Consider the following 27,245-nt stretch of genomic DNA (forward strand, 5'->3'; position numbering starts at 1 on the left):
TTTACCAGCAGATGAAAAGATCGTCATTTGGAGTGGGTAGCACTCAAGGTCAGAGTCAGCAAATCCTCCTCTAAAAATAGACTCTAGTTGCAAAGTTAGTAAGGTTTCTTTTGTCGTTCTGCTGCACTTCACAGGACCCAGTTACCTTGTAGCACCCACCTAAGCTTACAGGTAAGGCTAAGCAATATTCATTTTCTGCTGTACTCCTGCTCTTTTCTCTTTCCTTTTGCAACCTTGTTTAGTAAAGTAGGGAGAGGGCTGAGAACTACAAAACTTGCTGAGGTAATTAGTAATTTCATTAGCTTGTTGCAGAGAAAAAAAATTAAATTATTACAGACTCAAAAAGGTTTTGAAAGTATAATGTATAATTTTAGAAAACCAAATCTGTTGTGTTACAGAAATCACTTTATAAATTAGGAAATTAAGTGCTGAAAGTGTCATTATCTTGGAGATAATTTCAATGTAAAAGTTAGGGAATGAAAATGTAATTTTTAAAGACTTGTAACATCTGTCCTAGAATATTTTGCCTATTCTTGAATAATTGTTCCACCCTCCAGTCAAATCTAGCTTTTCCAATTGAATTAAAATTCTCTCAGATGATGCTGTGTTTTAAGTTTCTTTGGACACTTTAATAATATTTAATAAAATTTCAGCTTAATCTGTTTTCCGTTAACCAGTCCAGTCAACAATGAAGACTGAGGGCAAAAATAATTTTTTTAAAAGTCATATGTGGCTTAGAAATTCGTTGAAATAACTGGTTAGTTTTGAATATTCACAGCAGGAGGGTCTGGGAAATAATTGCACAGAGGCTACAATTATTCTGGTTTAAAGCTGTTTAAAGATGACTGCAGTAGATTTTATATGGACTATTTTATAGTACATGAATGCTTTAAGTATAAGAATGCAGGGCTAAAATAAAGGAACGGAGGTAAATTAATTTTGGTGAAGACTTGGACAGGAATAGGGAACACAGGATTGTACTTTTTTTGCTTAAATATCCCGCAAATCCTGTTTTGGAATTGGGTAAATTCTTTTTGGGGTCTTTTAGAGAAATATTTTTTGAAAAACTTCTCCATCACAAGAAGTATTTGCAAAAAATTAACTTTATTAGCCTAGTGCTAGGGAAGAAAAGCCCAAAAAAATAAGACACATCCCCACCACCCAAGGAGCCTTTGCAGCACCACAGCTCATTGCAGTACCCTGGGGTGTGAGAGGAGTGAGGTTACAGGGGAAGCACACAGCTCTTCATGGCTGCTGTCAGCCTCCCGAGTCTGAGCAAAACTACACGGGGGTAGCATATCAGGGAGCACCATTTTCAATTAATTTCATTAAATCATCTGACAGAGCAAGCTTTTGTCACTGCAGCTGACCAGCTCTCAGCTCAACTCATGTACTTTGAGTTACAAAAGGCTTAGAAACCAAAGCACTGTTTACCCGCCTCCCAAGTGCAAACACTGTGCTCCAGACATGTGCATTGGCTTCTGCAAGAACTTTCCAGTTTATAAAACAGCCCTCTGCTTAGTCATACTCAAAAAGGGCAAGCACTTTTTCACCCTGAAGGGAGGTATGCGTCTGGCATGTGGGCTGGAAATGGAAGAACAGAACATTTCTTAAAAATTCAAGAACTTGCCGAGTAGATCCTCCCTCACTGTTTCTGTAGATTCTCAGTCATTAGATCTGATTTTTGTCTGCCTTCAGCACTGAGAAAGTGCTTACTTGAAGACTGCTTACTAACTAGATTCAAGTCTTCTGCACATTTTTTGAAAGTATAGAATTGGTATTCTCCATCTTTACCTTTTCTTGGGTCCTTCCCTCTTCTACACACTTGTTACAAATATTGTTTCTCTATGAAGTTCTTATCTAAGGTGGTTATTTAACTGAAAGAAGGAAGTACATAAAAATAAAACCATTAGTTCTGTAATCGTTTGTAAGGTAAGAAGGTCTCAGTTTTTATTCCCTGGAAGACAGAAGTCCAACAGCTTCAATGGTACTGAATTCTGCCTGATAAATAAAAACATTCAAATAGGTCTGCCCTCTATCCAAGATCAGAAAAGAAAATGGGAGCAATTTCTTAGTAACAAGCTCTTCACGCACAAAAATGATTTCTTAATCAAAATACTGGGGTTTTATTTCTCTTTTTTATTCTTCTGCTGGATTTAGTGTTCATGGCAGTAGATTAACTACGTTAGTCCCTAGTTTTGAGGGTCAAACCACTACTTAATTTCAAGGGCACTATGTTTATCTCCTACTGCACTGAGGTGGGTATAAGCTCCAGTAGATGTGTCATTACTTTTGTAGAATCCTCATGAAAGGCTCAGTGCTGATAGGTAGATTTCTTTCCTTCCCTTGGCATGTTGGAAGAAAATTCTGATGATATCACAGTTCCACACCTTTTTCAGAGCGGACAACAGGTAGGAAGAAAAATCTGAAAGCATCAGAACAGGAATAAGATTGAAATCTGCCTCCATATTTACAAACAGGTTGTATATTTAGGTGTTTGCTAAATGCTAAAAACTTTCACTTCCCAGCTAAACCAGGTAAATTTGTGATTGCCTGGCATTTGCAGGGAGAAGTAACTTTTAGACAACTCTGAGTACAAAACCAAGGCTTGTACACATGTGCACACCAAATTAAATTTAATAAAGCCAGCATTGAAACACCATTAGCACAAGTGATCGATGTCATGGGAGCTGGGAGAACTTCCAAGAGCAGGATACACTGGTGGCAAAGAATTTAAACTATTCTGCTGTATAAATATGGACTGAAGTGGGTGTTAAGGCAAGGAAGCCCTGTGCCCAGCATGACAGAACACCTAATGCTTCTAAAGGAAAGAGTAAGGAAAATTGTCTTCTCTCCATTTTTTTCCCCACTTTTTACTTTGTTTGGCCTTTGTTATTGCATATTTATACCGATACCACTGGGCTCTGACTTTATTGAAGACCTGAAGCTTCAGGCACACAAATACAGCTACAAGTTGGCAGCCAGAGTACATATGGTGGAGACAACAGCAGTGATGGAGGAACCCCCTGTGCCAGGGAGGGGTGCAGAAAAGGAAAGGAAATATAGGCCCTTGCACAGGACAAAGGTAAATGCAGTCCTTGTCTGTGCATGCCTGATTTTTTTTCTTTTTAAGTCTCTACAGCTGACTTGGATCCTGAGTCCCAGGCATGAATCTTGCCAAATTGTTTGGCATCTTTATACACAGCACTAGGGCTTGCTTGCACAGCACATTGAGCCAAAAATTTTAAGAAACATAGTATTCTGTTATGCAGCTAATGACTTATAGCTTTCAGTCTCAAGTATTCAAAAACTTCCACTACATGGGGAACACCAGCATTAGAAGTGTACACAGCACCGCCGAGGCTCTGATGTTCACCTCTAGATAAAAAGCAATTTTCCTCCCCCGTCTGTGGGATTACCAAACTGTAGAGCTCATGACTGACATTTAAAGAAGCATTAACTCACCCCTACAAATTTTGTGGTGGGATTGGACATCCCTTCAGATGAACAGATTTGAAAATGTGCCACTACATGCTGTGACTTCACAGGGCCTTACTGGAAATTTTGGGTTAATTTGAGTAGTTCGAGGGACTCCAAACATGGTGCAGAAGGCAAATCTTTCACTGCCATATTAGTGCTCCAGCTAGACTGTGTTCATGCTCTGAATTAAACAGCAGATAGACTGGCAGATTTTTTCTTTTTTTTCTCCCCTTGCACTTTCTTTCCTCCCTCCCTGCTTTGTTAAAAATAAAATAAAAAAAAGCTAAAGAGCTGTATAAGAAATCCCATCTGGCAGCTGTAGAGTAGATAGTGAACATAAAGAAGAGATTCCTTTGCTGTGTCTAATGCATGCTGCTTATCCAAATTAGCCACACAATTACTTCTATCAATGCAAAACTAGTTTAATGTGTTTTTTTTTCTAGTGCACAGCACTTGAGAATGACTTAAAATGCAGTGTAATTTGCCACAGTGTATGTCCTGAAGTGGCTCACTAATGAAAAGAGGATTAACTCTCCATTATTTTGAATTACCATTTTGTGAAATCACTAACAATATTTTCATTTATATACATATAACCCAAGGGGGACAAATATTCCAGCCATCCAAGCGATTAACAAATGAAATTTATTAGGCAACATGCACTTTGGTCTTATTTATGAAGAGAAAGATAAGGGTATAAAAATGCAGATGACTGGATTTTTATCATCCTTGTTCTGATAATGCCGTGAAGTCCATGACAGCAGAAGTGGGGAGCACCAGCAGCGCAGCGCTGTGCGCACACGCTGGATTGAGCCGCACAACCCGCGGGATGCTGCACTCAGCGGGCAGAATCTCACAGGCCTGAGCACCGAGGTGTGCCCCCCACCCAGCTCTGCCCGGCCACAAAAGGTGACACAGAGAGGGAACAGGGAGGTTTCTGAAGCTGTGTCACCAGCTCACACGGCCCGGCCTTGGCACAGGCCAGCAGAATGAGAGGGAAGCTGTGCTCTGGGCACAGGGAAAGGGTGGGATGAGCTGCAGACTGACCTGCCTCACTGGGAGGGAACTCCTGGCCCCAGATACAGGCTGTGTTCCTCAGTATGTCCTGAAGCTGGGCACAGACCTTCCTGCTGGGGAGAGCCCTCTAGGACAACAGCAGTTCCACAGCCAGCTGACTTTTCATCCTTCCCCATGGAATGAAAAAGCTGTCCTGAAGCAGCATCTCGAGGAGCAGGCAGGGTGCAGGGTTCTTTATGCAAAGGACATAAGGACAGTCCCTATTCCAGAGAGCTTCCATATGACCCTGGGATTAGCTCAGTTGGTCAGAACGAGGTGCTAATAATGCCAATCTCCATCTGGGCCATTCATTTAGGATGAGGCTTGTGGGTCCCTTCCAACTCAGGCTATTCTGTGAGCTAAGGTTGTGCGTCCCCAACAGCACAGTGCCATGAAGGGACTGCCAAGCTGGCACATCATTCAGCCTGCACTAACTCATCTACAGCCCACATGAAGCACCACAAGTGGTGGGAGCCTGCTCCAAACAAGCCTGTGCAGAGGTAACCCTGCAATCTGGCTGCCATCTGACTGCACTGGGTGAACACTCTGCAAGAGATGGTCTCCTTTCCACACAAGTCTGCCAGAGAAATCTGAGCTTTCCCTGCCTGGGCTTGTACTAAACATTCATCCCTTATACCTGAACAGCATTAAGAACAACCACTCCAAAAAATCCAATCTACTTTTCACTTTTTATTCCAAGGGGGCTGGCCTAGGGAATAGTCTTCCTGGAGCTCTGCTTGGTGTTCAAAGAGAAACTACTATGAGATGAGGTTAGACATCTTTGATTTCTGGGAAGATGCAAGCCCTTCTGCCCCCAACCAAATTCTTCATGACAATTGCTTCCAGAGTTGAAATAGTAAACTAGCTCTTTTGCCCCCTTTTCCCTCCTCTCTGTTACATCTTACATAGTCTAGAGTCAAATCTGAAATACATGTTTTATTACAGGAATTTCAACTGATGCTTTCCTGTGCTCTAATTCAATTTAAAAATCCCCGCAGCAGATAACACTGGCAAGGCATAAAAGAACATAGCGTACTTGAAAGTTCAGGGAGCATGTGGCTTCCCAGGACAGAATTTTCCTTGTTTCCAGACAGAAACAAGGATTTCTCAGCAGTGGTCGAGCTTTCAGAGTGTTAACCAAGCTTCAAACTGCGCCGGTGTTCCAGTACCACAAATGATCATTTGCAGATGTAATTGCCCTGTTCTGAGGTGTAACAAATCAATGCACTGTGGCCACCAACTGTGATTACTGATTACACTGCTTTCCCTTCTTCCCTTCCTTTCCTCCATCCCATGTTATGGAGCCATGAATAAAAGCACTCCTTCAGCATCAAGGCAACAGGCTCTCAGTTAAGATAATTCCTTACTAGACAAATAGCAGTTCTTATCAATTTCTAGATAACAGCCTAATCACTCCCAAAGTCAGACTGTCTTAGATTTGTATCTCTGACAGACAAACATTATCTACATTGCTGAGTCTGCATGTAGAATTAGCATAATTCTGGTATGGGAAGAAAAAAGTTTCTCCCAGGGCATGGTTATTGGGGCAGAGAGATGGGACTTGGTACCACACATAGGCATGCAAGACAAGCCCAAGGTAAATTTGCTACAAGCTGGACTTCTCAGAGCCCTTTAAAAATCTCAAGAGAGGACCACTTAGCTAAACATCATCATCATGTTTTAAGAAGCTTGGCTGAAAGATAGATCCCCTTGCCAGTGAAAGCAAGCCAATTTTTGAACAAAGGTGTACACTTGCCAAACAAAAACTGACTCCACAATCTTACACAGCTTTGGAGTAGGAAAACAGAATTCATTTGGCTTTTTCAAGCTTTGTAGAGAAACAGAACATGACAGGCACAAAAGAGCCCAAACTGAGCAAACAAACCCCATGGGTACATGGGATGTCAGTGAAAAATGGTCATCCTGCTTTCAGGAGAGATCTACAATAGCTGCATGAAGGCATTAGCCAGATTTTTAGAATTAAAAGGACACAAATGTTCAGCAGCCAACACAAAAAAATTTGGGAAGCAGCTACAGGATTCATTGCCTGCAAGAAAGGTGGATTTTTGGCAGGCTCTACTTGCACACTTCCAAAGATCAAACCTAACTCCACAGCTTGTTACGAGTCTCTTACAGAACCACAAGGTTCAATTTCTCCCTTCAAGGGAATAAGAGATATGACCAACTGCTACCCTGAGACACCCAAGAGTCCTGTAAGAGAAATAAGAAAAAGCCCACAGGGAATGTGTCCCAGCAGACAGGGAGTCCGCAACTGGCAACATTGGAAAAAGAAGAGTACAAGACAGTACAACAGTACATGCAACAGTCACCTGAACAGACACATTTCATCTCCTTACACTGCTGAAAATCGCAAAGGACAAGCCTTTAGGAGGGTCTTAGTTAATGATAAAAAACCCCAACAACTTAAATTTGCACTCAGTTCCCCTAGGTGCTTTAGATCCCTAGGCTGTTAAACCTACCAAAGTCTTGCCAATAGATTTTTTAGGAAACAAATTCCCAGCAGAGACTGAATGTCAATAATCATAAACTTTTGAGCTATGTTTTGTGGTGAGCTCATCCAACAACATAAATCCTCAGCTCATTCTGGGGAGGCAGAAATCGGGGTGCAAGTCTGTGTTTGCCACAGAACAGGTTCATCTGTCTCGAGCAATGCTCCGTCTCACCCAGTCAAGTGCTGCTGCCAGGATCCCACAGCTGGAGCAGGAGTCACTTGCTTTGTGCTTCCTTGGGTTAATGTTCTGTTTTGGTTGCATTCCAGCTTCCTGTGAATCCTGAGAGCGCTACTCCATGGACAAGATGTCATCAGGAAGCTGGAATGCTGGGATGAAAAATGCATATACAGCAGTCAAAGTAGATCCTGATGAGGACTATTGTACCCCAGGGGCATTTGAACTGGAGAGGCTCTTGTGGAAGGGATGCCCAAAGTACACACACGTCAATGAAGTCTGGCCCAACCTCTACATAGGAGACGAGTAAGTGTACACAGTACCTCTGCGTAGCAGATAAGTGTACCTGGTACATCTCCTCTACATAGGGGATGAACAAGCTTTTCCAAACACAGCTCACCAACAGAGCAAAGTGTTTGAAACCACTGACAGATGTCAGAATTGCACAGAGCAATCACAGCCTGGCATGGCCCTGGCTGTTACTGCTGCTTCAGGAAAGCGCAGAATAAGTGCAGCCAGGTCTGCTGTTAAAGACAAAGTGACAGCACTGGTTGTGGCACCAGTGTAGGCTGCAGAGGTTGAAGCTTGTCATGGTCTATTTTTAAATGGTTCATTTCAAGGAGCAATTTGTTATTTATGTCTGAGTGAAAGTCGTTCCACAGTTACAGAGCATGGTCTGGATGTGTTGGCCACACCTTAGGTTGGTTTGGGTCTAAAATTTAATTCTTGAAAAGTGGTTAAAGAGACAGCTCACCCTGCAGTGGTATTTCTGCATTTCCAAGCCTGTGCTTGTGTACATTGAACACTGTGCATTTCCAAATTGCTCAAGAGATTAAAGCAAACAGAACGCTAAGGAAGGCAAAGCTGCAGAGATGTGTCTCACTGATCAGACCAAGTGTGATTTGGAAAAAAACCAAACCCACAAAACAGACTTAGTTCTGCTGAGCACAGGACTAAACTAGAAACAGCCTATTCCAAGAAGCAGAGAAGACTGCTGCAGCAGGAGACATGCCATCAGAAAATCCCCCAGCCCAAGCTCTCAGCAGAGCAAGAGAGTTTTTCTTACCCCTTTGGCATTATTGGTCCAGTTCCCATTTTTCTCTATACCCTGCACTAACATGACATTTATTTTTACATCATCACTGAAAGACACAAGTAGGAGCCCCAGTGGCTCCAAAATTCTCAGTAATTTTTAAAAGGTCCTAAAATTCATCTGTTGCCAGCTTATAAAAGAGGAAAGATATACAGCTTTGAGAGTTACAAGACTCCTAATATCATTCACCAATTACTTCTGTGGCGCCAGAGGCAACAGAAAGACACAAGAATTCTGGTTTTGAACCAAGCCAGGGCTCTGACTTTTAGAGATAGGGGTGGCAGAGAGTGTGTGTGTGGTGTGGGATAAAAAAATGAAGCCATGGGAACAGCCTGTCCAAATTATTCAGGAACAAAAGAAAAGGGGGTTGAGTTTTTCTCTCCACATCCTGCCCTGTCCCTTCTGTTAGATATTTCTAACCCAAGATTCACCATAAAGAACAACCTCTTCTGGCATTTATTTCTTTCTTCCTTGTTTAGAATCACCAGCAGAATTATTCTGAATGAAGCTGTTAGAATAATTTTCCTCTAACCTCCGTGATGAAGCTATACCTGTGCTCACTGAGCAAAGGGATGTAACTATTTAGAGAAGTCAGTCTCTCAGCCCAGGACAGCAGACACTGACTCTTTCCTGTAATCTTCCTGTAGCAGTGACTTCTTACATCTTGTAATTTAATAAAAGCTAGAAGGTGTGACACTGGATACACCACACACCTGACACTTCATACAAACTAAGCAGAGGAACAGAAATACAAGCTTCTAGAGAGGTACATAGAGCTACACCCCATCATGCTGGGCAGTGTGTTTCTCCTGGGGACTGGTCTTAAGTCAGGAGGAAAAATAGAGGCTCTTCAAGGGAAAACGAGTCCCTCATCAAGACAAAAGAATGAGAAAACCAATGGAGAAGGAACAACAAGTGAGGAGCTCACTTGTGAGGAGCAAGTGTGTTTGGGGGATGGGGGGAACAGAAATAAAACTTCACCAGAAAATTAGACTCCCCAGAAGAGAACAACTATTGTCAGCCAGGCAGCGGTAAACTTGTCATGGTAGAAAATCTGAGAGGAGGTCTGCAGGCAAGATGCAGCCTTTCACTACCCTAACTAAAACTTGCCTTGAAATTGGCAAAGTCCAAGGACCTTTATATCTTTCCTGGAGCCAGCTCCCTATCTTACTCCTGACCAGCAGCTTACCCCCTCAAAGTAGCAGGGTATTTGTATTGCTTTAAGATCTTGCTTTAGGACTGGTGGCCAAAGAGATGCCACAAGCCATGAACAGATGTTGGGTGCATTTGCATCTTTAGCCATGCTAAATTGAGGTCGATCTTGAAAGAATCTGGTGGAACTCATCAACAAAATCAAATCAACACACACATGCAGAGTTTATCTTCAGAGCCTCCACATCTGTGCTTCATTCCTGCCTCCTGCATTTACAAGGTTAACAGGACTTGTGACTGCTTATGGAAATGCTAATTAATTACCCTCACTACGTAACCACATCTTCCTTCTAATGCAATACAGGCTATCAAGGAGCCCTGTGAGGCCACTCCATCCTTTTGTTATGAGGCTTCACTGCAGATGTTGCCCAGAGGCAATGAAATCTCTATGAGCCTGTCAGACCCAGAATAATCAAAGCCTCAAAATATAACATGCTGTGTTCAGCTCCAATTGAAATTTTCCCCCAGCAAGTTCCAAGGGCTTTTAAAGACCAGATACTGGAATTTGTGTGACACAGCCCAGTGATAGGAATAAATCACTCTTGGCCAAGATTTTGGTTCAATTGCTACCAGGATTAGTGTTTGCATGTATCCTCCTCATATTTAGAAGTCTTCTAAAGCGATAGAAAGCAGTCTTGTCTTTCTCACTTGTTTTACTGGCCACATGGTTTCTTGCACCGGCTGTTTTACTGGCAAATCCCAAGACCACTTGGTTCACTGGGATCACATGGAAATTCTCTGCCAGTTACTCATCTTGTAGTTTCTTCTTGCAGCTCTTCAGTGATGGCCTTAAAAGCTGAGATGATGTTTAAGCTTCCACATTTCTGAAGTTCAAAGAATATTTCAGCTGAAGACAAAGGCCTCCCAGTTTGTTTTCCTCTTAAACATTCACTAGATCTTATTAGGATTTAAGGCCTGATCACAATTTCAGGTCTTGCCATGTTCTCAAACTATTCCCAGAAAAAAAGAAGTCTTCTGAAATGTAATTCTTTACAAGTATGAAAAATAATTTTCTGGGTATGCAGTTGAACTGAGCTTGCAATTCAGAACAGCTGTGGTCTGTGCCTGTGCTGTGCCACAGCTCATGGTCTTCAGAAATAATGCAGGTAAGGAAGACAAGTAACACAAACCCACAATTTGGAGTGCATGATAATTAAGATAAATAACTAAACACTAAATATATGCATAACTAAAACTCATTATCTCCTCTTACCTTTCTGCAGAGAAGCAATACAGTATGGCTTTTTCCAAGTGACTTAGTAAAAAGACAATTTACACTAACCTAGAAGAAAACAGATGGGACTCACTCAGGCTAGAAAACAGCTACCTCCTACCGTTTAGCATTACGAACTCCTAGCATCTACACCAGTATTAATCACCTAAAAATAGAAGTAAATGCAGATTTAGATTACAACAACACTCTTAAGGACATAGGTTTAACTTGGGTAGAATGAGAACCTGCCAATTGTAACAGCAGTTTAACAATCCAGAAAATCAGATCTTCAAATCTGGACAGTAAACTTCAATGCTCCAATGGTTTCCAAGACAAGTTTCATATAACATCTCTGTCTATCAGTGATTTCTTACATTTGATGAGTGACTAAAGGTAAGACCAGGAACTGACTGACCACAGCTCATGCGCTTGGTGCCTTTGCTGTACAGAAAGCAGAGAGCTATTTCCTCTATCTAGGTTGTATCACTTACAAAAACTACATCCACCATTTCAAGCTAGAGGAAAATGAACTACTAAATATTTTCTATCCCATATTCTTACAATCCTGTTCAGTATTTTCAGTGGTACCTAAAAATTCTTTTAATTCACACTGAACAGGAGGTGCCCAGAGAAATGGAGCAACACCTCAGAAGGAAAAGGGGATACAATGCTACACTATCTCTAGACTCCCTCAGTGCTGGAGTTACCAAGGAAAATTGGGTCAGTATTATTGGAAATTCTCAACATCGCTCCTCAGGAGGGAGAACTGCCAGATTTTCTTAAGAAAGTGTCAATATTGCCTATATTCAGCAAGCTTCTTTCTGACACTGACCATCTGGTAAATTATCATCCTGCATCAAGCTTTCCTTTAGCGCTTAAGAAAATGGAAAAGTTCGAGAGAGACGATTCCTCTTCTAGTAACATGTTGCCTCAGATTTCCTGGTGTTTTGTCAATCTGGGTCATGTCAATCTGTGGCTTTAACAGTCTATATTGAAACATGTTTGCATTGCACAACCTTTGCATGAAGTTTAAGAGGCTTGGCTCTACTTAAATTGCTAAGCACACCAGTCATCTTGTTGAGCAGTACCAGCTGTAAGGTGCTGACTTACCTGGGGAGGGAGTTGCTCTGCCCACACCCTCCTGAGGTATTCTGGAGGATTACTTCCCTTCCTTTAGGTGTACTTATGTTTTCCTCATGAGCTTCCATATCTTCTCTTTGTTAGCTGCTTTCAATATACTTAATCCTGCGTGTGAAAGTGCAGGCTGCAGTGCCTGCAAGCTCTTTCCCCCTCTCTTCCCAATTCTGTTGATTTGGGCAACTTTCTAACAAAAGCAGCTGGGACTAAAGCTTGTTATGAGAGTATTTTTGAAAAGAGAGTGGGGATTTGGTACACTGGATACAGTAACCTGAAATAAAGCTTTCTTTTCCATGCTATAACTACTCACATTGTTTCTTTCAGAAGAATGCAGAGTTTGCTGCAGCACTTGCTATTAATCCTATGAAACTTAGCCATAAAACTGGCAGCGAACACAGTTAAAGTCTCAGACAGGCCTTCTATTTGCCCTTGGACACCCCAAGAGAGGCAAATAGTCTTTTGGGAACCAGCTGAAAATGGATGACACTTTTGTCTGGGTCAGTTTCCTCTTTTGGTGAGTCTGTAAGTATCAATATATCCATATGTGAAAGTGATTTCATTCCAATTTTCACCATTGAGGTGGGATTCCCACATCAAAGTAGTCCCCCTTGCCTCAGAACTTTAAAAACATGTTTATGAGTCCATCTGCCCTACAGTAAATGCAGGGTCAGTTTCAGCAAAGCACTGAGCTTTTGCTTAACATAGAGAAAAGGACTTCGGGGTATACTTAACTTTTAGCATAAGTTTATGTGCTCTGAACTGAAGAGCTGATGAGCTTTTACATGGGACTAATCAGCCCTGGTCATCTCTTACTAAACTGAATTACACTGAAATTTCCACTGCTATCTCCCAGTGCCACACTTCACCTTCCTTGCATAGGAACACATTCAAGGTAGACACTGGAGACCACAGCTGCACCATGTAAAAGGAAATCAACTGCTAATAGCACAGATGGTGGAGATACACAAAATGAAAACAACTGTAAGAGTAGCCAAGTGCTTACAGCTTCACCTACACTGGCATTTGTAGCAAACTCCTCTTTACAATGGCTACTTAAAATTCAACCATAATCACAAAAATGGACGTATTAATCACAATTTAATAGGAAACAGCAGCACCCAAAGAGGGGAAAAGAAGAATGTAGTTAGCTTGAGTATTACGCTCTGGTAGTGAGCCAACTGCAAGGGAAAAAAACCAATGCCTTTTCTAGTCAAAAGTGCATTAGAAATAGAGTTATAAATTCTCCAATAAGGTAATGATTCATATACCCCTGAACAATCCTATGCTATTAGCAACCTCAACCAATCAGATATCTGCAGATATTTATGCCTGATTTATTTCTGTCTTTCCCCTACAATACTGATACCTCAGGCATGGTAAAAATTGCAAGGAAGGCCAAGAGCATTCCCCTCTCCTTGGGATGTAATCAGAAGTAGCATGCATGATGAAACACAGCAAACCCCACAGGCTCTGCTTACAGTGTGCAGAGGGATGCTTTCACAACAGCATCGACACTGCACACTCAGGGTGGAAAGCAAACCTGTCCTCCTCACAAAGCCAGAGCTCACTGCTGCCTACAGGCAGTCCAAGCTAACATGTTGAGGGGCACAGTAACGTTTCCATTTAACAGGCACACAGGTCCCCCATGTGAGGCCTTACCAGGCTCTTTCTTGCTCTGTTAACTGGTGACCAAGCTGCTGCAAACGCAGCGTGACCCCAAGTTTTACTGCCTACCTGTGGCTGCGTCAGTCCCAGCACAGGCCATCTCTGCCTGGTAATGGTTATGATCAAAGTACAAAGTACTGGCTGACAGGAGGTAAAAAGCAAACAAACCTGAGCCAGTATGACAAGTGGTGGTCCAGCTGGGCTCTTGGCTTAGATTTTAGGGAAAGATTTTACAAGGGTAAAAAAAGGAAAATTTTTCAAAGAATGGTAGTGAAATCTCTTATGAAAATATAATTATCAAGTGTAAGACTGGGGGAATAGAGAGAAAGATGAAAGAGCTAAAGGACTTTCTAATCTCCCTATTAGGTTTGAAACCAAGCATTCTTGCTCTTGAAAAAGACCAAGTGTCACTTCAGCTTTCTTCAAAAGATGCAGATTCTAAAGCCCAAGGCAAGCACCTCTTGCAGTCCAGTGAACCCTATTTTCTATTACACAACAACAGATTCTTCGTATCTCCACACAACATTATATATTAGAAACCTTAGGAAAAGATTTCCACAGATGAAAGTGTCCAGGGTATCTGCTGTAAGAAAGGTACCTGACATCCTCTTTACAGACTGTGTGCACTAGCTTGGCCTGCAGATGCAGGACCTCTAGCCACACGACCTGTACTGACCCTGCTCCACTTAGGGCAAGTATTTTAGGTCTTGCTTCCACTAACAGTTCTACAACACCTACACAAAGTTTGAGTGATAGCTATTCCAGCGAAAATGTGGAGAACTTAACAGATTTGAGTGCTCAGCACTAAGCATTCATTCCCTGGAAATTTTTCAGATTAACAATGTCAGTAGAAAAAAGAAAATATGCATCCATATTTTAAAGAAAACAATTCTATTGAGTAAGGTTCCATTCAGTCCAAAGGGTATCGCCAAATCAGTTTGCATATTAAGCACAATTAGAAAGCAGGTAACATTTTAAAGCATTTTAAAGTCAGCCTAGCCCAAGCATTGAGGAAAACAGAGCCTGAATTCCTTGGTACATTTGTAATCTGCTGTAAAAAAAAAATATTTCACAGAAGATGATTTAATTACATTTCAGCATTTAAAATGAATTTTTGCAACACCATTCAAGGTTGATATATTGCTGCTTTTGAGTCCATTTCCAGCCTGAGCTGGGAAACACACGGAGCAAACAGAGTAACAAGCGCATATTCCCAACCTCCAACAGGTCAAGGGCAAAAGAACAGCTAATCTTTTATGATGCAAAATGATTAAAGTGATTAAATAAAAAGGAGGATGATTAATTCCATCCTGGGCCTCAAATTCACAGAATGTGCTACAGGCAAGACAGAGATGGAAGGGGAAGTTCAGAGGAGCTTGGCCAGGCTGAGCCAATGCTTATGCAAGTTCCTGAAGGACAGTATCCCTTCTTTCTGAATACCTATTGGAAAACTGAGGCCACCCAACATTGCAAAATCAGGTCCTAGGAAACAGAACAAGACTATGTGACTGTCAGAAAAATGAATTAGTTGCACCCACTGTGTCAAAAGGCAATCTCCAATCAAGGAAACAGGAAAATTTGATTTCATATAAAAACAAGTGTCAAATGTTAATGACTGTGACCTATTGTTTGACATAGTCCTTGCTCAACAACTTCATAATTTAATTCTAATGCTATTTATTAGCCTGAGCAGTGCTGGCAGAAGCCAAAGTGTGATAGTATCTACAGTCCATTCAAGACTTTGGTTTTCTACTGACCCGAACTACTCACAGTCCTACTTCCTACTCAGCATGTAGGTCTCCATTGCAAGGGTTCTCCTTGTGCAGAGGTCTCTGACCTGAAGCCCCCAGTCTCACGTGGTTTGTAGGATACATGCTTTGGGCCAAGTCTGATGAATGAAAACCACTTTTTCTCTATTCCAGCAGCAGGGAGGTAAAACAAAGGCTTAATTTGAAAGCAGGAACTGTTGCTCACCTCAAGGACATCAAAAGGAAGAGCAGAAGTTCATCACTGCACTGACACTTCAGCCAGGACATTTAACCTGTTTTATTTGAAGTACTCTCCATCCTTTCAGTATAGAACTGAAGTGTCCTTGCTGGCAATGTGTATGTACAGAGCATACACACCTGAAGGAAATCCTAAGGCACAAACCTCCTGAAAGGAGGCAGAAGGAAAGTCTTCCTCAGTCAGTCACTGCTATAGGAATACAAGGGGAAGGAGTATGCATTATTTAACATGAGGTGAAGGTGGCAACTTACAGCATTAGCAGCAGGATGCTGCTGCTTCTCTGTCCTCCAGAGTCTACTGAACATATTAGGTAGGCATCACCACACTAGGAGAAGCTTTTATTTACTTTTTACAGGATTGTATAGGGGATGTGTGACATTATTTCATGGCAAAAATACCAGTACTGTCAAGACACTATCATTCCTGACCAGAAAGGAATTTCTGCAGGGCAGTCTCTACTCAGAACAGCCAATGATCATGGGCTTAATTTAAGTAAGAGCAAGCATAGATAAAATGTTCAGTATCCATATCCCAGTTAAATGCTCTAATCATTAGGTTCTTGACTGCTCAGAGGGGAGTTTTGACTTAGAGGTTGGAAAGACAGTCGACTTCAAGCCATTGTGGGTTGTCACCACTAGAATTATGAAACACAGCAGGTAGCCCACCACAGTGTCCTGTGTGACAGCAGCTACATTTACACACAGAAGTGTTCCGGAAACATTCATGGAGAGAGCTACTTCTGTTTGGAAAAAGCTTTCTTATATCATGCAGTAGTTATGTGAAAATACATTAACAGAATAAAGGCTATGCCATTTTTTCTTTTTGTAAAAAGCTTTGTAGTTTTCCACAGCACTAATGAAACTTGACAGCTTTTTCGGAACAAAACTCTCCCAAACAAAAAGCTTTTTGTAATGGAAGAAAAAAAGTTTTTACATGCCTGGCCACAAACTCTACATTTTTTTTAGGAATTTCTTCCTAAAGCACCTACAGAGGGTATTGAAAACATACAAATCTAAGCTTTCCTCTCCTGTCTGACTTCCCTTGTCCAAGGGAAGAGAGGACAAGAACAAATATTTTGCTAAATACATGACTTACAGCTTCCTCTGAAGGCTAATACCAAATTTGCCTGCCTAGTTCTTTTTGCTTTAGACCTCTGGTTTCACCAAACAAGGCAGTAAAATGGAGTTGTGATAGGAAGTTATAGTCACACAAGGGTGGGATTTAAAAATTTTATTTATTTTTTATAGAAATGGAGAAAAACTCTGTAACTTCTTTTGGGGAAGAAGAGACTCTTTTTGAATCACAGATGATTTTACTGCTCACATATTACTGACTCTTATTACATCTGCAATATCATTTGATGGGACAGAAGGGGAAAATGGCATTCATGGGTCCTATTTCAAGTTCTGCCACTGATTTCCTTTCCTGACTTTAGATAATTCCTTCTATTTCTTTCTGTATCTGAAGTTTCTCCTTGTACAAGATGAATTGAAACCAGAATTGCCTATGTGCAAAGGAAACAGGAACATAAATTCATATTAAACATGCTCTAAGGACATGGGGGAGATAATTAGGAACTCCAAAAGGAATGACAACTTCAAAGTGAACAACAATATCTTAAGATCCTTAAAATGGTAAATGATGCATTGTTAAAGTATTATCAGTTTCACTAACATTTAGAACATACCAAATCAGAGGTTTTCTTAAATTTTTTTCTAGTCTTGAAGAAGTTTCTTGGCTTACATGACAGCTCTTGTTTTACCAGGAAAACTGCACTGGATCGCTACAGCCTGGAGAAGGAGGGATTCACCCACATCCTCAACGCGGCCCACGGGCAGCGCAACGTGGACACAGGACCAGAATATTACAACAGCCTGAGTGTGGAGTACCATGGGGTGGAAGCAGATGATCTCCCCACTTTCAACCTCAGCCAGTTCTTTTATTCGGCTTCCAAATTCATTGATAATGCACTTCAGGATGAAAGAAGTAAGGAGGGTGCTGAAAATGGTTCAAACCAGCATAATATTCACCACATCTAATTAAAAGCATAGTTCCATGGCATTTAACCTTGTGGGAATGAAACAAGTCCAATATAGTTTAACAGAGACTATAAAACTTGTAGGGAAACAGTCTGAGAGAAGGCAGTGATGTAATTAGGCCCCTTCTCACTAATACCCCCCCCAAGAGCCCCTTACCAAGCACTTTTGTCAAAGTTCTCATCACAGCTTCTATCAAGGGGTTCTGTCTGACAGACATTTTTTGTTGTTGTTTTGACTTCTCCAAAAACACATCAGAGACAACTGGATATTGCACAGGTGCCATGAATATGCAGTTTTTTCCTCCTTTTCCTAATTAGTCCCTATCAAGAAAGGTTTAATGAATATTAGTTGCAGTGGTGGGAGTAGAACAAGTGGTCTCAGACATTCCATGCTGTCATTCCACAGCTTCATGCTCTGCAGCATTAGATTCTCTCTACAGAGACCACCCTTCCTACCTGACCATCAGATCAACCACAACCTATAACATTTATCTCTCTGCCATCTTCCAAGCAGCAGGGAACTGATACAGTTCTGACAGCAGCAATCTAGAAATATTTCATTAAAGTGTTTGTAATTTCTCAGCTTGATTACTACAATTCATTTGCTGATCTCCAGCAGCGTTCTATCAGAAAGCTTTACACTGATGTGAAGTGTTACAGCCTAGGCCTCACACTGACTTTCAATATTACTCCTACTCCTTCCCCCCACATACTTCTAAAAAATATCTCAGCAGGATATTTTACCAGAAACCAGTAGAGAAACATATAACTTTCCTGACCTATAGAGACCTTAATATCAGAGGGTCAGATATCAAGTTTCTAGCCTTGTGTCAGCTTCTGTTCTTGGTTGTCTAGCTCAGCTGCAGGCAGTTACTACCTGACTTGCTTGCAATAGCCAGCCAGGTCTTTACAATTTTACCCTTTCAGCAAGTACAGTCCACACAACAGTTCCTTCCCTTGCTCAGGAGAAAACCTTGAAAGCAGATCAGTTTCAAAAATCAAAGTCCTAATAGCAGGAGAAACTGCTTCAGGAGCTGACTTGCTTATGAAGAAAGATACCCAGCATTTCAAACAAGTGTGTCTGAAGCACTGCCTTTGGAAAGGAGAGGATAACTAACACACACCTGTGTCTAGCCGTGGCTGGAGGCCAGAGGTCAGTGTCAGACTGGAGTAGCTGGAATAAGAAATGCAGAATTCCTCATTCCTACCATCCTCCTGTTCCCATAAGACTTTAGTCTGTTGTACTGAGGTAAAGAAACAAGCACAAGGGAAGCAGCAAGGGCAAGAAAAAAGCCTTGCTTCCCAATAAATATTGTAGGAGGAAAGGATGAGATGGGGGCATGTTAACCTTTTTGTTTCAAAACCACATCAAAGTCCAGAAAGTCCTGAGACAGTAGCAAGCACCAGTCCAGCACTGGAGCACAAAACCAAACTGAAGAGTGACTGGGTGAACAAACAAAACAAAACAAACAGAAATCTGCACTCAAGTAGATACTACAAATTGCAGTGATTTCTGTAGCTGTAGTAATTTCTGCCACATTCACATGGCTTTTAAACAAGTTAGCTAGGATCTTTCCTGATGAAGACCAATAAAATAAAGAACTACTGTAATACTCATGAAGAAAAGGAGCAAGCTTCTAACTTTCTCATGAAGGAAAAGTATAATGTATGTATGTACACCTCTTATCCCAGCCACAGATATGCATGACGACACAGAGGTTTAAAGCATGACAGTAACTTTCCAATACACATTTACAGAATAGAATGACTCCAGAAGCTAGACCAAAGTGTGGACTGATGCCTCGGATAGAAGAAAAGACTAGAGGTACCCAGTGCTGTCCTCCAACAACATAAATGTATTATTTATGAATGCACATCTAGTGCAGAAAGGTGTTCAGCATTTCAAATGCCAAATGAACAGGCTATTTTGTGTGCACCTTCCTGACAAAGAACATCCAGGTTCTTAAACAGGATTTTGTATGAAGTAACCAAGCACTTATCTCCAGTGGCAATGACATGGGACTTCAGACTGTGGTGCTAAATACTTCTGATCAGTAACAACTTTGCATTGCTTTGCTGCTTTGTATCAGAACTGAGCAAATGCAGAGAGGGAAAGGGAGTGAAACAAAAAAGCTTCAGCTTGTGTGACCAGAATGCATGTGTTAATGAATTTACTCTGGCTGTATCACATTCTGGCTATATCTGGGGTATGAACTTCAGCCAAATGATCAAATTAATTGACTAGATATCTTCATATAATGATTTTTGCTGGGAAGATGCTCAATAGTCAATGCTGTTGATACAAGTTGTCATTCTAATGAAGAAGGCCCCCTCTGAAACAGACCAGAAATTTGGATGCTGTCAAAATTTTGTCCTAATTCTGACTTAACATTCAAAATCATCATGATGGTGAAGAAACTCCCTGATCAGAACAGTATTTGCAGGGTTTAAGCATGGGCTGATGGACATAAGAACAGTTATAAGAGTAAGATTTAGAGGCAAACTCTAATGGGCCACAGTTATGTGTGCTGTCATTCAGCTGTGCAAAAAGCTTCACCAAAACATGCAATTCCAATCATAGAACAGTTTAAAAGTTTTATCAGTGAGGTCTGTATAACATGAAAGGAAGACAATATTTTAAGAAGCTTTTGGGTTTCCTACTAAGCTACAGATTTAATAGTCATTCCCTTGGAATTTTGGTTCTTTAGAATGTAGAATAGATGGGAATGGCATTTTCATGTCAGGGGAAAACACACTAAAGACAAGAGATTTTAAAAGAAAACAAGTGGGAAGAAACACGAGACAGATATGAAGACCTGAGGCTTTTGACCAAAGGCATCTCAAAATTCATGAATCCAACTGACTCTGGGAAAGCAGTGCTGCATCTAGACCAATTTTCAAGAAACACAAAGCCAAGTCAAGTGAACGAAGTATTTCAGAAACCTGTCACCACTCAGCAGACCTCTGTCTCTGTACACTGATACTGCATATTCTGGCACACCTTGAAGATATAAGTGGTCAGAATCCAAGACTGCAAGAGCAGACTCCCTTTTGGGGAATGAGGGTTCAGAGTGGTCCTTATATTAAAATGGAAAAGAGACTACAAAATCATACAGGACATGGCTCTGCAAAAGAGTGTCAGTGTTCTGCTGTAACAGGCAGCTGCCTCTTGACTATTCACACAGAGCAGAGGACAGACTTCCTTTTCTGCAAACCAGTGCACATTTCAGAAGGTTGTACAGCCATTTTTTGCCTTTGTTAACACAATACAAAACTATTTTCTCCTAGATCTCCTGCATCTGCCATCCACACAAAGCAAAGCGTTGCTTGTCCCATCATGTATTTTATCACCTCAACAGCAACAGATTTACAAGGTGGGAAGCTCTAAAGAGAAGCGCTGAAGGGCTGAACAAATGAGTGTTTTCATCCACTTCAAATATTTGCAGTAATAATAGAATGGATTATCATTTTCCAGGAGAGGAAGAGGCACTTTTAGTTATCAGAAGGACTGGAATTTTGCCAAGATGCCTCAAAGACTATCTGCTGGGATTAGGATGCAGACTGTAACCATTAATCCTTTAGTGTTGGCAGTTCTTGATGCATGCATTACACAGCAGTGCTGCTTGTGCCAAGGCATCCACTTGTGCCTGGAAGCAAAGGAGTTAATCGTCAGGAGTCATGGCTTTGCACCCAGCACTTCTCACTAGGCATAGCTGACAGAGATAAACTATTATTGGACCTGATAGCACGGTTTTTATTTTTTTCTCCTGTGGCAATTCTGCTTAGCAGGGTGTTAGAGAGTATGCTCCAAATCTACTTCCTTCAGCAGTTCAACCTTTTTGTGAGAACCCCTCGAGGGCTTTGAATCATTTTTGGAAATCTTTTGAAGTGTTTCAAAACCTGTCAATCAGACCTGAACCCACTTACTGTTTCCTTCCTCCACCTCCTCCAGATACTGCTAACACGGAAGGCTCCACTTTGACTTACAACCTTGTTACTATCCAAAGCTAAGGACATTCTGCCTCTGGAAGCCCCAAGTTAAAGCCAGGCAGTGTCACAGAGTTAAACTGTGGCATGTTTATTTGGAGGTGAAAACTCTTGGCAAAGACTCTGCACTCACAGGATACGAGACAGGCTCCTACTGCAAGGAGATGATCGTATTACAACACTCAGATGATGGTGGTGGTGAAACATTACTTGCATGCAACACAACAGGGTGCTAGCCAGAAATTTCTACAGAAGCTTTTCTACAGTGTAAGAGGTGGTTTCTTTCCACCCCCTGATTATATGCCTATGGCCTTTCTTATCCTCTGCCCTCAAAAAAGGGCATAAAGTGATGCAATCTAGATCTCAAAGGACATTATTGTCAGAACAAAAAATCGAATTTGGTTAATTCTTGTGTTTAGTTAGTAGAACTAGAGAGAAAGGTACCCCCATGCATTCAAATTATTCTCATGGAAGGATGGTCTGAGAGCACACCAAACCCTCCCACACCCTTGTGCTTTGGTCATTATTCCCACAGAATTGCATACACATTGTTGATGTGGCATGTAAGACAAGGCTGCAGTAGGGCTTGCTATGATAGTTAATGCAGCCCCCAGGCCTTCTCTGCAAGCTTTGTTCACAAATAAAAAGATATTTGGTGTAGGATTAAATGGATCATCCCTACTGTAGATGGTATTCAGTTGCAAGATTTACAGCCTCAGTTTTCCCTCATGTGAAAAGAAAGGCTTATTGAGTGCTGGTAAGGGTAGTCAGAGACCAAACAGAGCAGGGGCATTAGAGAAACCTTCAGTGTTGAAAGGAAAGGAAAGGATGACCCAGTGCCACTGTGATGGTGTCCCTTTGTTTCCACAGGCAAGGTGCTGGTTCACTGTGCTATGGGCCGCAGCCGCTCAGCCACGCTGGTCTTGGCTTACCTGATGATTTACAAGAACATGACAGTGGTGGATGCCATCGAGCAAGTGTCGAGGCACCGCTGCATCCTGCCAAACCGGGGCTTCCTGAAGCAGCTGAGAGAACTGGACATAGAGCTGGCACTGCAGAGGAGGAACAGCAAGAACAGCCTAGCACCTGCTGAGCAGCAGAACAGCACCACCATCTAGCATTGTCCTGGCACAGCTGTGCTGCTGGAAAAGAAACTCCATAAAAGGAGGGGAGGGGAAGGTGTAGTTAATTACACAGTCACAAGGAGCATTTGCTATTTGCTAGGAAAAAACCACAAAGTCATTTCAAATACAATGTCAAGATGAGAAAGAAGGGAAACCAAATTTAAAACTCATGATCTTCGAAAGTTCCAGCCTTAGCAGAATTCTTTGTTACAGCAACAAATAAGTATTTCTCCCTGCAAAAAAACCCCAAACATTTACAACACAAAAGCAAGCACAACTTAACGCTCTCTTTTAGCTGAGTAGCCCCAAAATCCTGATCCTAACTCAAGCCCACAGCTTTTAAAGGAGTGCAGATAAGCAGTCCTGAAGGAATCTTGCAGAAAAACACTGACTTGTTTAGTCCAGAGTCCTGAAGGGTTTGCCTTTTTGTGCTGTTTCCTGGAAGTTTTTCCACAGTGATAGTCCAGGGCAGCACAGCAGTTAGAGAGCCTCTACACGAGGCTCAACTACATCATGAGAACTAGAAACAAAGCAACACCCTTGAGAAGGTCAGATGCATGAGCAGTTACAATGGACAACAATTCAAGGAGATACATACATGTGGCATTTTAGGACTTGCAGTTTTAAATTGCTTAACTTGTCTTAAATCCTTCAGCTGCAAGAATCATTTCCTTCACATTGTTATGAAGTTCAACGCTGAACTTGTAGAGGTCCAACAGCTCCCCAAATAATAATGGATTATAACCAGTTCTAATGAGATTTTATGAAGGGAAAGAGATACCAATGAAGCCTTTAAAAAAATTCCTCTCAGTGACCTAACAGCATAAGAAAGCTGCTGCAGTGCTTCCAGACACTGTTCAGATCTATCAATATCAAATATTTCCTCCTATCTCAGCTTTAGCCTCCTTAATAGGTTGTTGTGCTCCCACATAGTTACATTTGTTAATAATTGCATCTGGTGACAGAAGTGCTGCTAGTACACTAATGGGGACACCAGACCAATTCTGTGCCTTAACTTATTCCATTAGCCCTGTTTGATATAAAATATCAAATACTTTATTTTGAAGCAATGAGACTTTTGCCAGCATTTGATACTCTTAAAATGTACTTCACAAGCCACACTTACCTTTGCTGCATCTGCAAAAGGTGAGGTCCTCACCCTCCCTACCAGAATTTTACCTAATTTAATGTATCAGGAGGTATTTGCTCAGTGCTGAGAGGAATGACCTGGCCATCAAGCACACAGGAGAGTTTTCTTGGTCTTTACCAGCTGACAAAAGACTTTGCAACTTTGCTACAGTATGAACTGTGTAAGTCTGGATACTTGAAAACAAAAATACAGGGCAGAAATGTGCCATTGAGAACTGCAAGAATGTGCTACTAACCAGAGGTGAGCACAACTTTATATATTTTTTGTAGATGTTAAAAGAGCTCCACAGGCTTGGCACCCTCTGGTGTGAAGGCTTTTCTATTCCTTTACTTCCTTTTGGGGCACAAAACCCAGTAAATCATTCATCTCCAAACAATAACTGTAGCCAAGGCTGCAGATAACCATAATGCGGTGCTTTTGATTTATCATTTGGATTTATCTGCATAAAAAACACCTTATCTTTAAATTCTTACAAAGACAGATCACATTTAACATAACTAAACTACTACCAAAAACCAAATTAGGTATCACAATGTGAAAAATATTCATGATAGAGATACACAAACTCTGGGACTTTGAGCAAATTAAGTATCGCTATACCTGTATTAGGAGGGAAAAAATCCCACTGGAAAAAAACCACAGAAACAATAGGGAACTAAAAGGAAGAAATTTGACATTTCAAAAATAAATAAGCACTCACAGTGTGGGTTGGATGGAGTCCCTCAACTCTATCTGTCTACTTCCATAGACCTTCAAATGCACCTTTCCACACCACCCTACTGTCTGCTGCAGTTTAATTCACAGCCCAGACACACAACAGCTCTCCCAGCCTTGTCTTGGACAAACCTGCCTTGCATGGCCCTGCTTTCCTTTACACTGGCAGTGAAAGCTGAATGTTTCTTAGCATGTGCTTTACAGACAGGAATTCTGTATCAAATGATAAACTAAAAGATAACAAATATCTGTAAGGATTTTATTTGTCAAGCTACAGGTTGTCTTATTTCTTGTACCCTGCATGAGAGCTTGATGACTGCTGTAACTGAAAGAGGATTTGTCATTGATTTACATGTATAATTGATCACCCTCAGTACTACAGAAAATTGCCAGGGCAATTCTTTCTATTTACCATGCTGATATAAATGGAGTTTGTTTCCATCAACCACCCTGCCAGATGGACAAACTAAACAGCTTATAAAACTGAGAGACATAGACAATGATCTAACATGGAAGATTAGTGCCTTTAGCAGTCCTTCATTTCTGCTTATACCAGAATTCTTACCATGTTAGTAAAAAATGGGTTACATTCTGCCCACTGCTAGGGGATCAGGCAGCCTGAGTGCAACACCACTTACCTCTCCTGTCATTGCTAAAGGGCTGAGTGCAGCTTCCAGGAGCTTCATTTGGCAGCTTCCAGGTGAACTATGTCCTGCTCCACAGGCAAGTATCTTTCCTAGAACCAGGTCTTGCCTGAAGGACTCTGCTGGCACAGCTGTGCCAGTTAAGCAGTTCTGAAGTAAATACACTTTTCATTTACTTCCCAGCTTTTTTCCCCTAATTCTCCCAGAATTAATGAGACTAAATCAGAAAAGCAGAAGTACTGGCACGTGTGACTTCCACAGAGTGAAGCAGCTCTTGCAAGCTGCTAATCAGCTGATTCACAAGTGTCAGCAGCACCAACTCCAGCTACAAGAAAAGTCTGCAGGAAACACACACTGAACAAGGCAAGTTGATTTCCTTCTTGCCAACCACCAGTGGCATGGAGCATTCTCTAAGAGTGCGTGGTCAAGGAAGCCTCCTGCCTTTCACAAGAATCATCTACTCCAATTCTGTGAAGAATTTTTTGAAGACAGTAAAAGCAAGAGCTCATTCCCTTCTGGGATGGTGTTGAGCACACAGACAAAACTGACACTGCAAGGTGCATACAATACAGAGAATAAGTACGTCTGTCAAGGAAAAGACAACCTTCTTATTTATCAAAAATTTTAGTGCCATAACGCAATTCACAGCTAAGAGCTGTTATGAGAAAAGATGTAGGATAGTCTGTTGTCCTCCCAAAAGGAATTCAATTCTGAAATAACAAAATTATACTGGAAACTTGCCTGTTGTGCACACACTCTGCATCATTTCCCAACCAACTTTTAACCCATATATTGTAAATACAGAATTCTAGCAATATGTTGGAGTTAGGATACTCTGTTTCAGGTTAATAAATATTTGAAATGGTAAGAAGGTTTGATTTGCCTGGATGTTACAGGCTTCAAAACTTGAAACTCAACAGCAGCAGGTAAAGACCCAGGTGCCTTTTTCACTTACTGTAAAAACACACAAATGAAAAACTACAAAACATAATGCTACTTTGAGATGCAATTATTTAACACAGATAGGGTGGCAGCTAAACATATCTGAAGGCTGCACATAACTGTGTTGATTTCCACTTTCCTTTTCCTAAACATGAAAAAGGTGAGTTACTTTGTGAAGATGAAAGTCAAGATTAAGCTCTCTGCCTTTAATCAACAAAACTGATGATGTAAGGGCATGAACCAAGATCTTTGTTGTATTGTGCTTTCCTTATCAGGTGTTCTGAACTCCTAAAACACAAGTTATTCCAGATTACCATTTGACCAGCAATTTTAGCTCTCATTCAGAATCACCATTTTAGACTGCTGCTCCACTGTATAAAAACTGAACTGGTCGTGCTCATGAATCTGTAGTATCAGTTTCTTGATTTGGCACCACCACACAGTAATGGTTTTAATTAGAGAAATAAAAATTTCATTGACTTATAGATATATTAAATATTACCTTTAAATCTGTTTCATATACTGGAATAGGGACAGTTTTTAGTCCCTGGATGGCCACTTCTTTCAGCTTAGCTAGCAACCTTACTCCAGTGACAGTGGCAACATCCACATTAGAAGCATTCTGAAAAATTATTACAAGGACTTTGGTGTAGGTTCACATATCCCACATTTGAATTTATCCACTCACAAGATCCACATATAGATAGCCTTCTTGTCTTTAGCAGACCTTCTACTGCTAGATGAGAAATGCTTATCTCTGTGAATGTTTGTGTGAGTCCAAATACATGCATATATACAGAACCCATAGATCCAACGCAGAATTTGCATCATCTTGTCACCCAGTAATGATGACAAAGGAAGAGATTGCAATTCTATCATTAAAATACAGTTCAAACACCATGTCTGTTACTATCATATATCCTTTTATATATATATATATAGAGTCACACTTTCTGTAGGAAAGAAGTTTCATACATGAAATATTGACAACCTTGTAAGGTATTAAATACATATTTATTCAATATTTTATTAAGATTATTAAAAAAAATAATCTTAGGTATTCTTTATTTTCACAAGGTGTAGCAATTATGATGAG

At 41.1% G+C, this 27,245-nt stretch overlaps 1 protein-coding gene across 1 annotated transcript; it reads left to right on the forward strand.

Moving 5' to 3' along the window:
• Window positions 1-27,228, forward strand: DUSP29 (dual specificity phosphatase 29). The gene is made up of 4 exons (XM_058840788.1): window positions 1-171; window positions 7,316-7,529; window positions 17,316-17,536; window positions 22,446-27,228. Exons 2-4 carry the CDS (start codon window positions 7,345-7,347, stop codon window positions 22,691-22,693), a joined length of 654 nt encoding a protein of 217 aa, XP_058696771.1. The 5' UTR covers window positions 1-171; window positions 7,316-7,344; the 3' UTR covers window positions 22,694-27,228.
• Window positions 27,229-27,245: the final 17 nt, after the last annotated feature.

Source organism: Poecile atricapillus, chromosome 6 (genome assembly GCF_030490865.1).
Source record: "Poecile atricapillus isolate bPoeAtr1 chromosome 6, bPoeAtr1.hap1, whole genome shotgun sequence".
In the NCBI taxonomy this organism is placed as follows: domain Eukaryota; kingdom Metazoa; phylum Chordata; class Aves; order Passeriformes; family Paridae; genus Poecile; species Poecile atricapillus.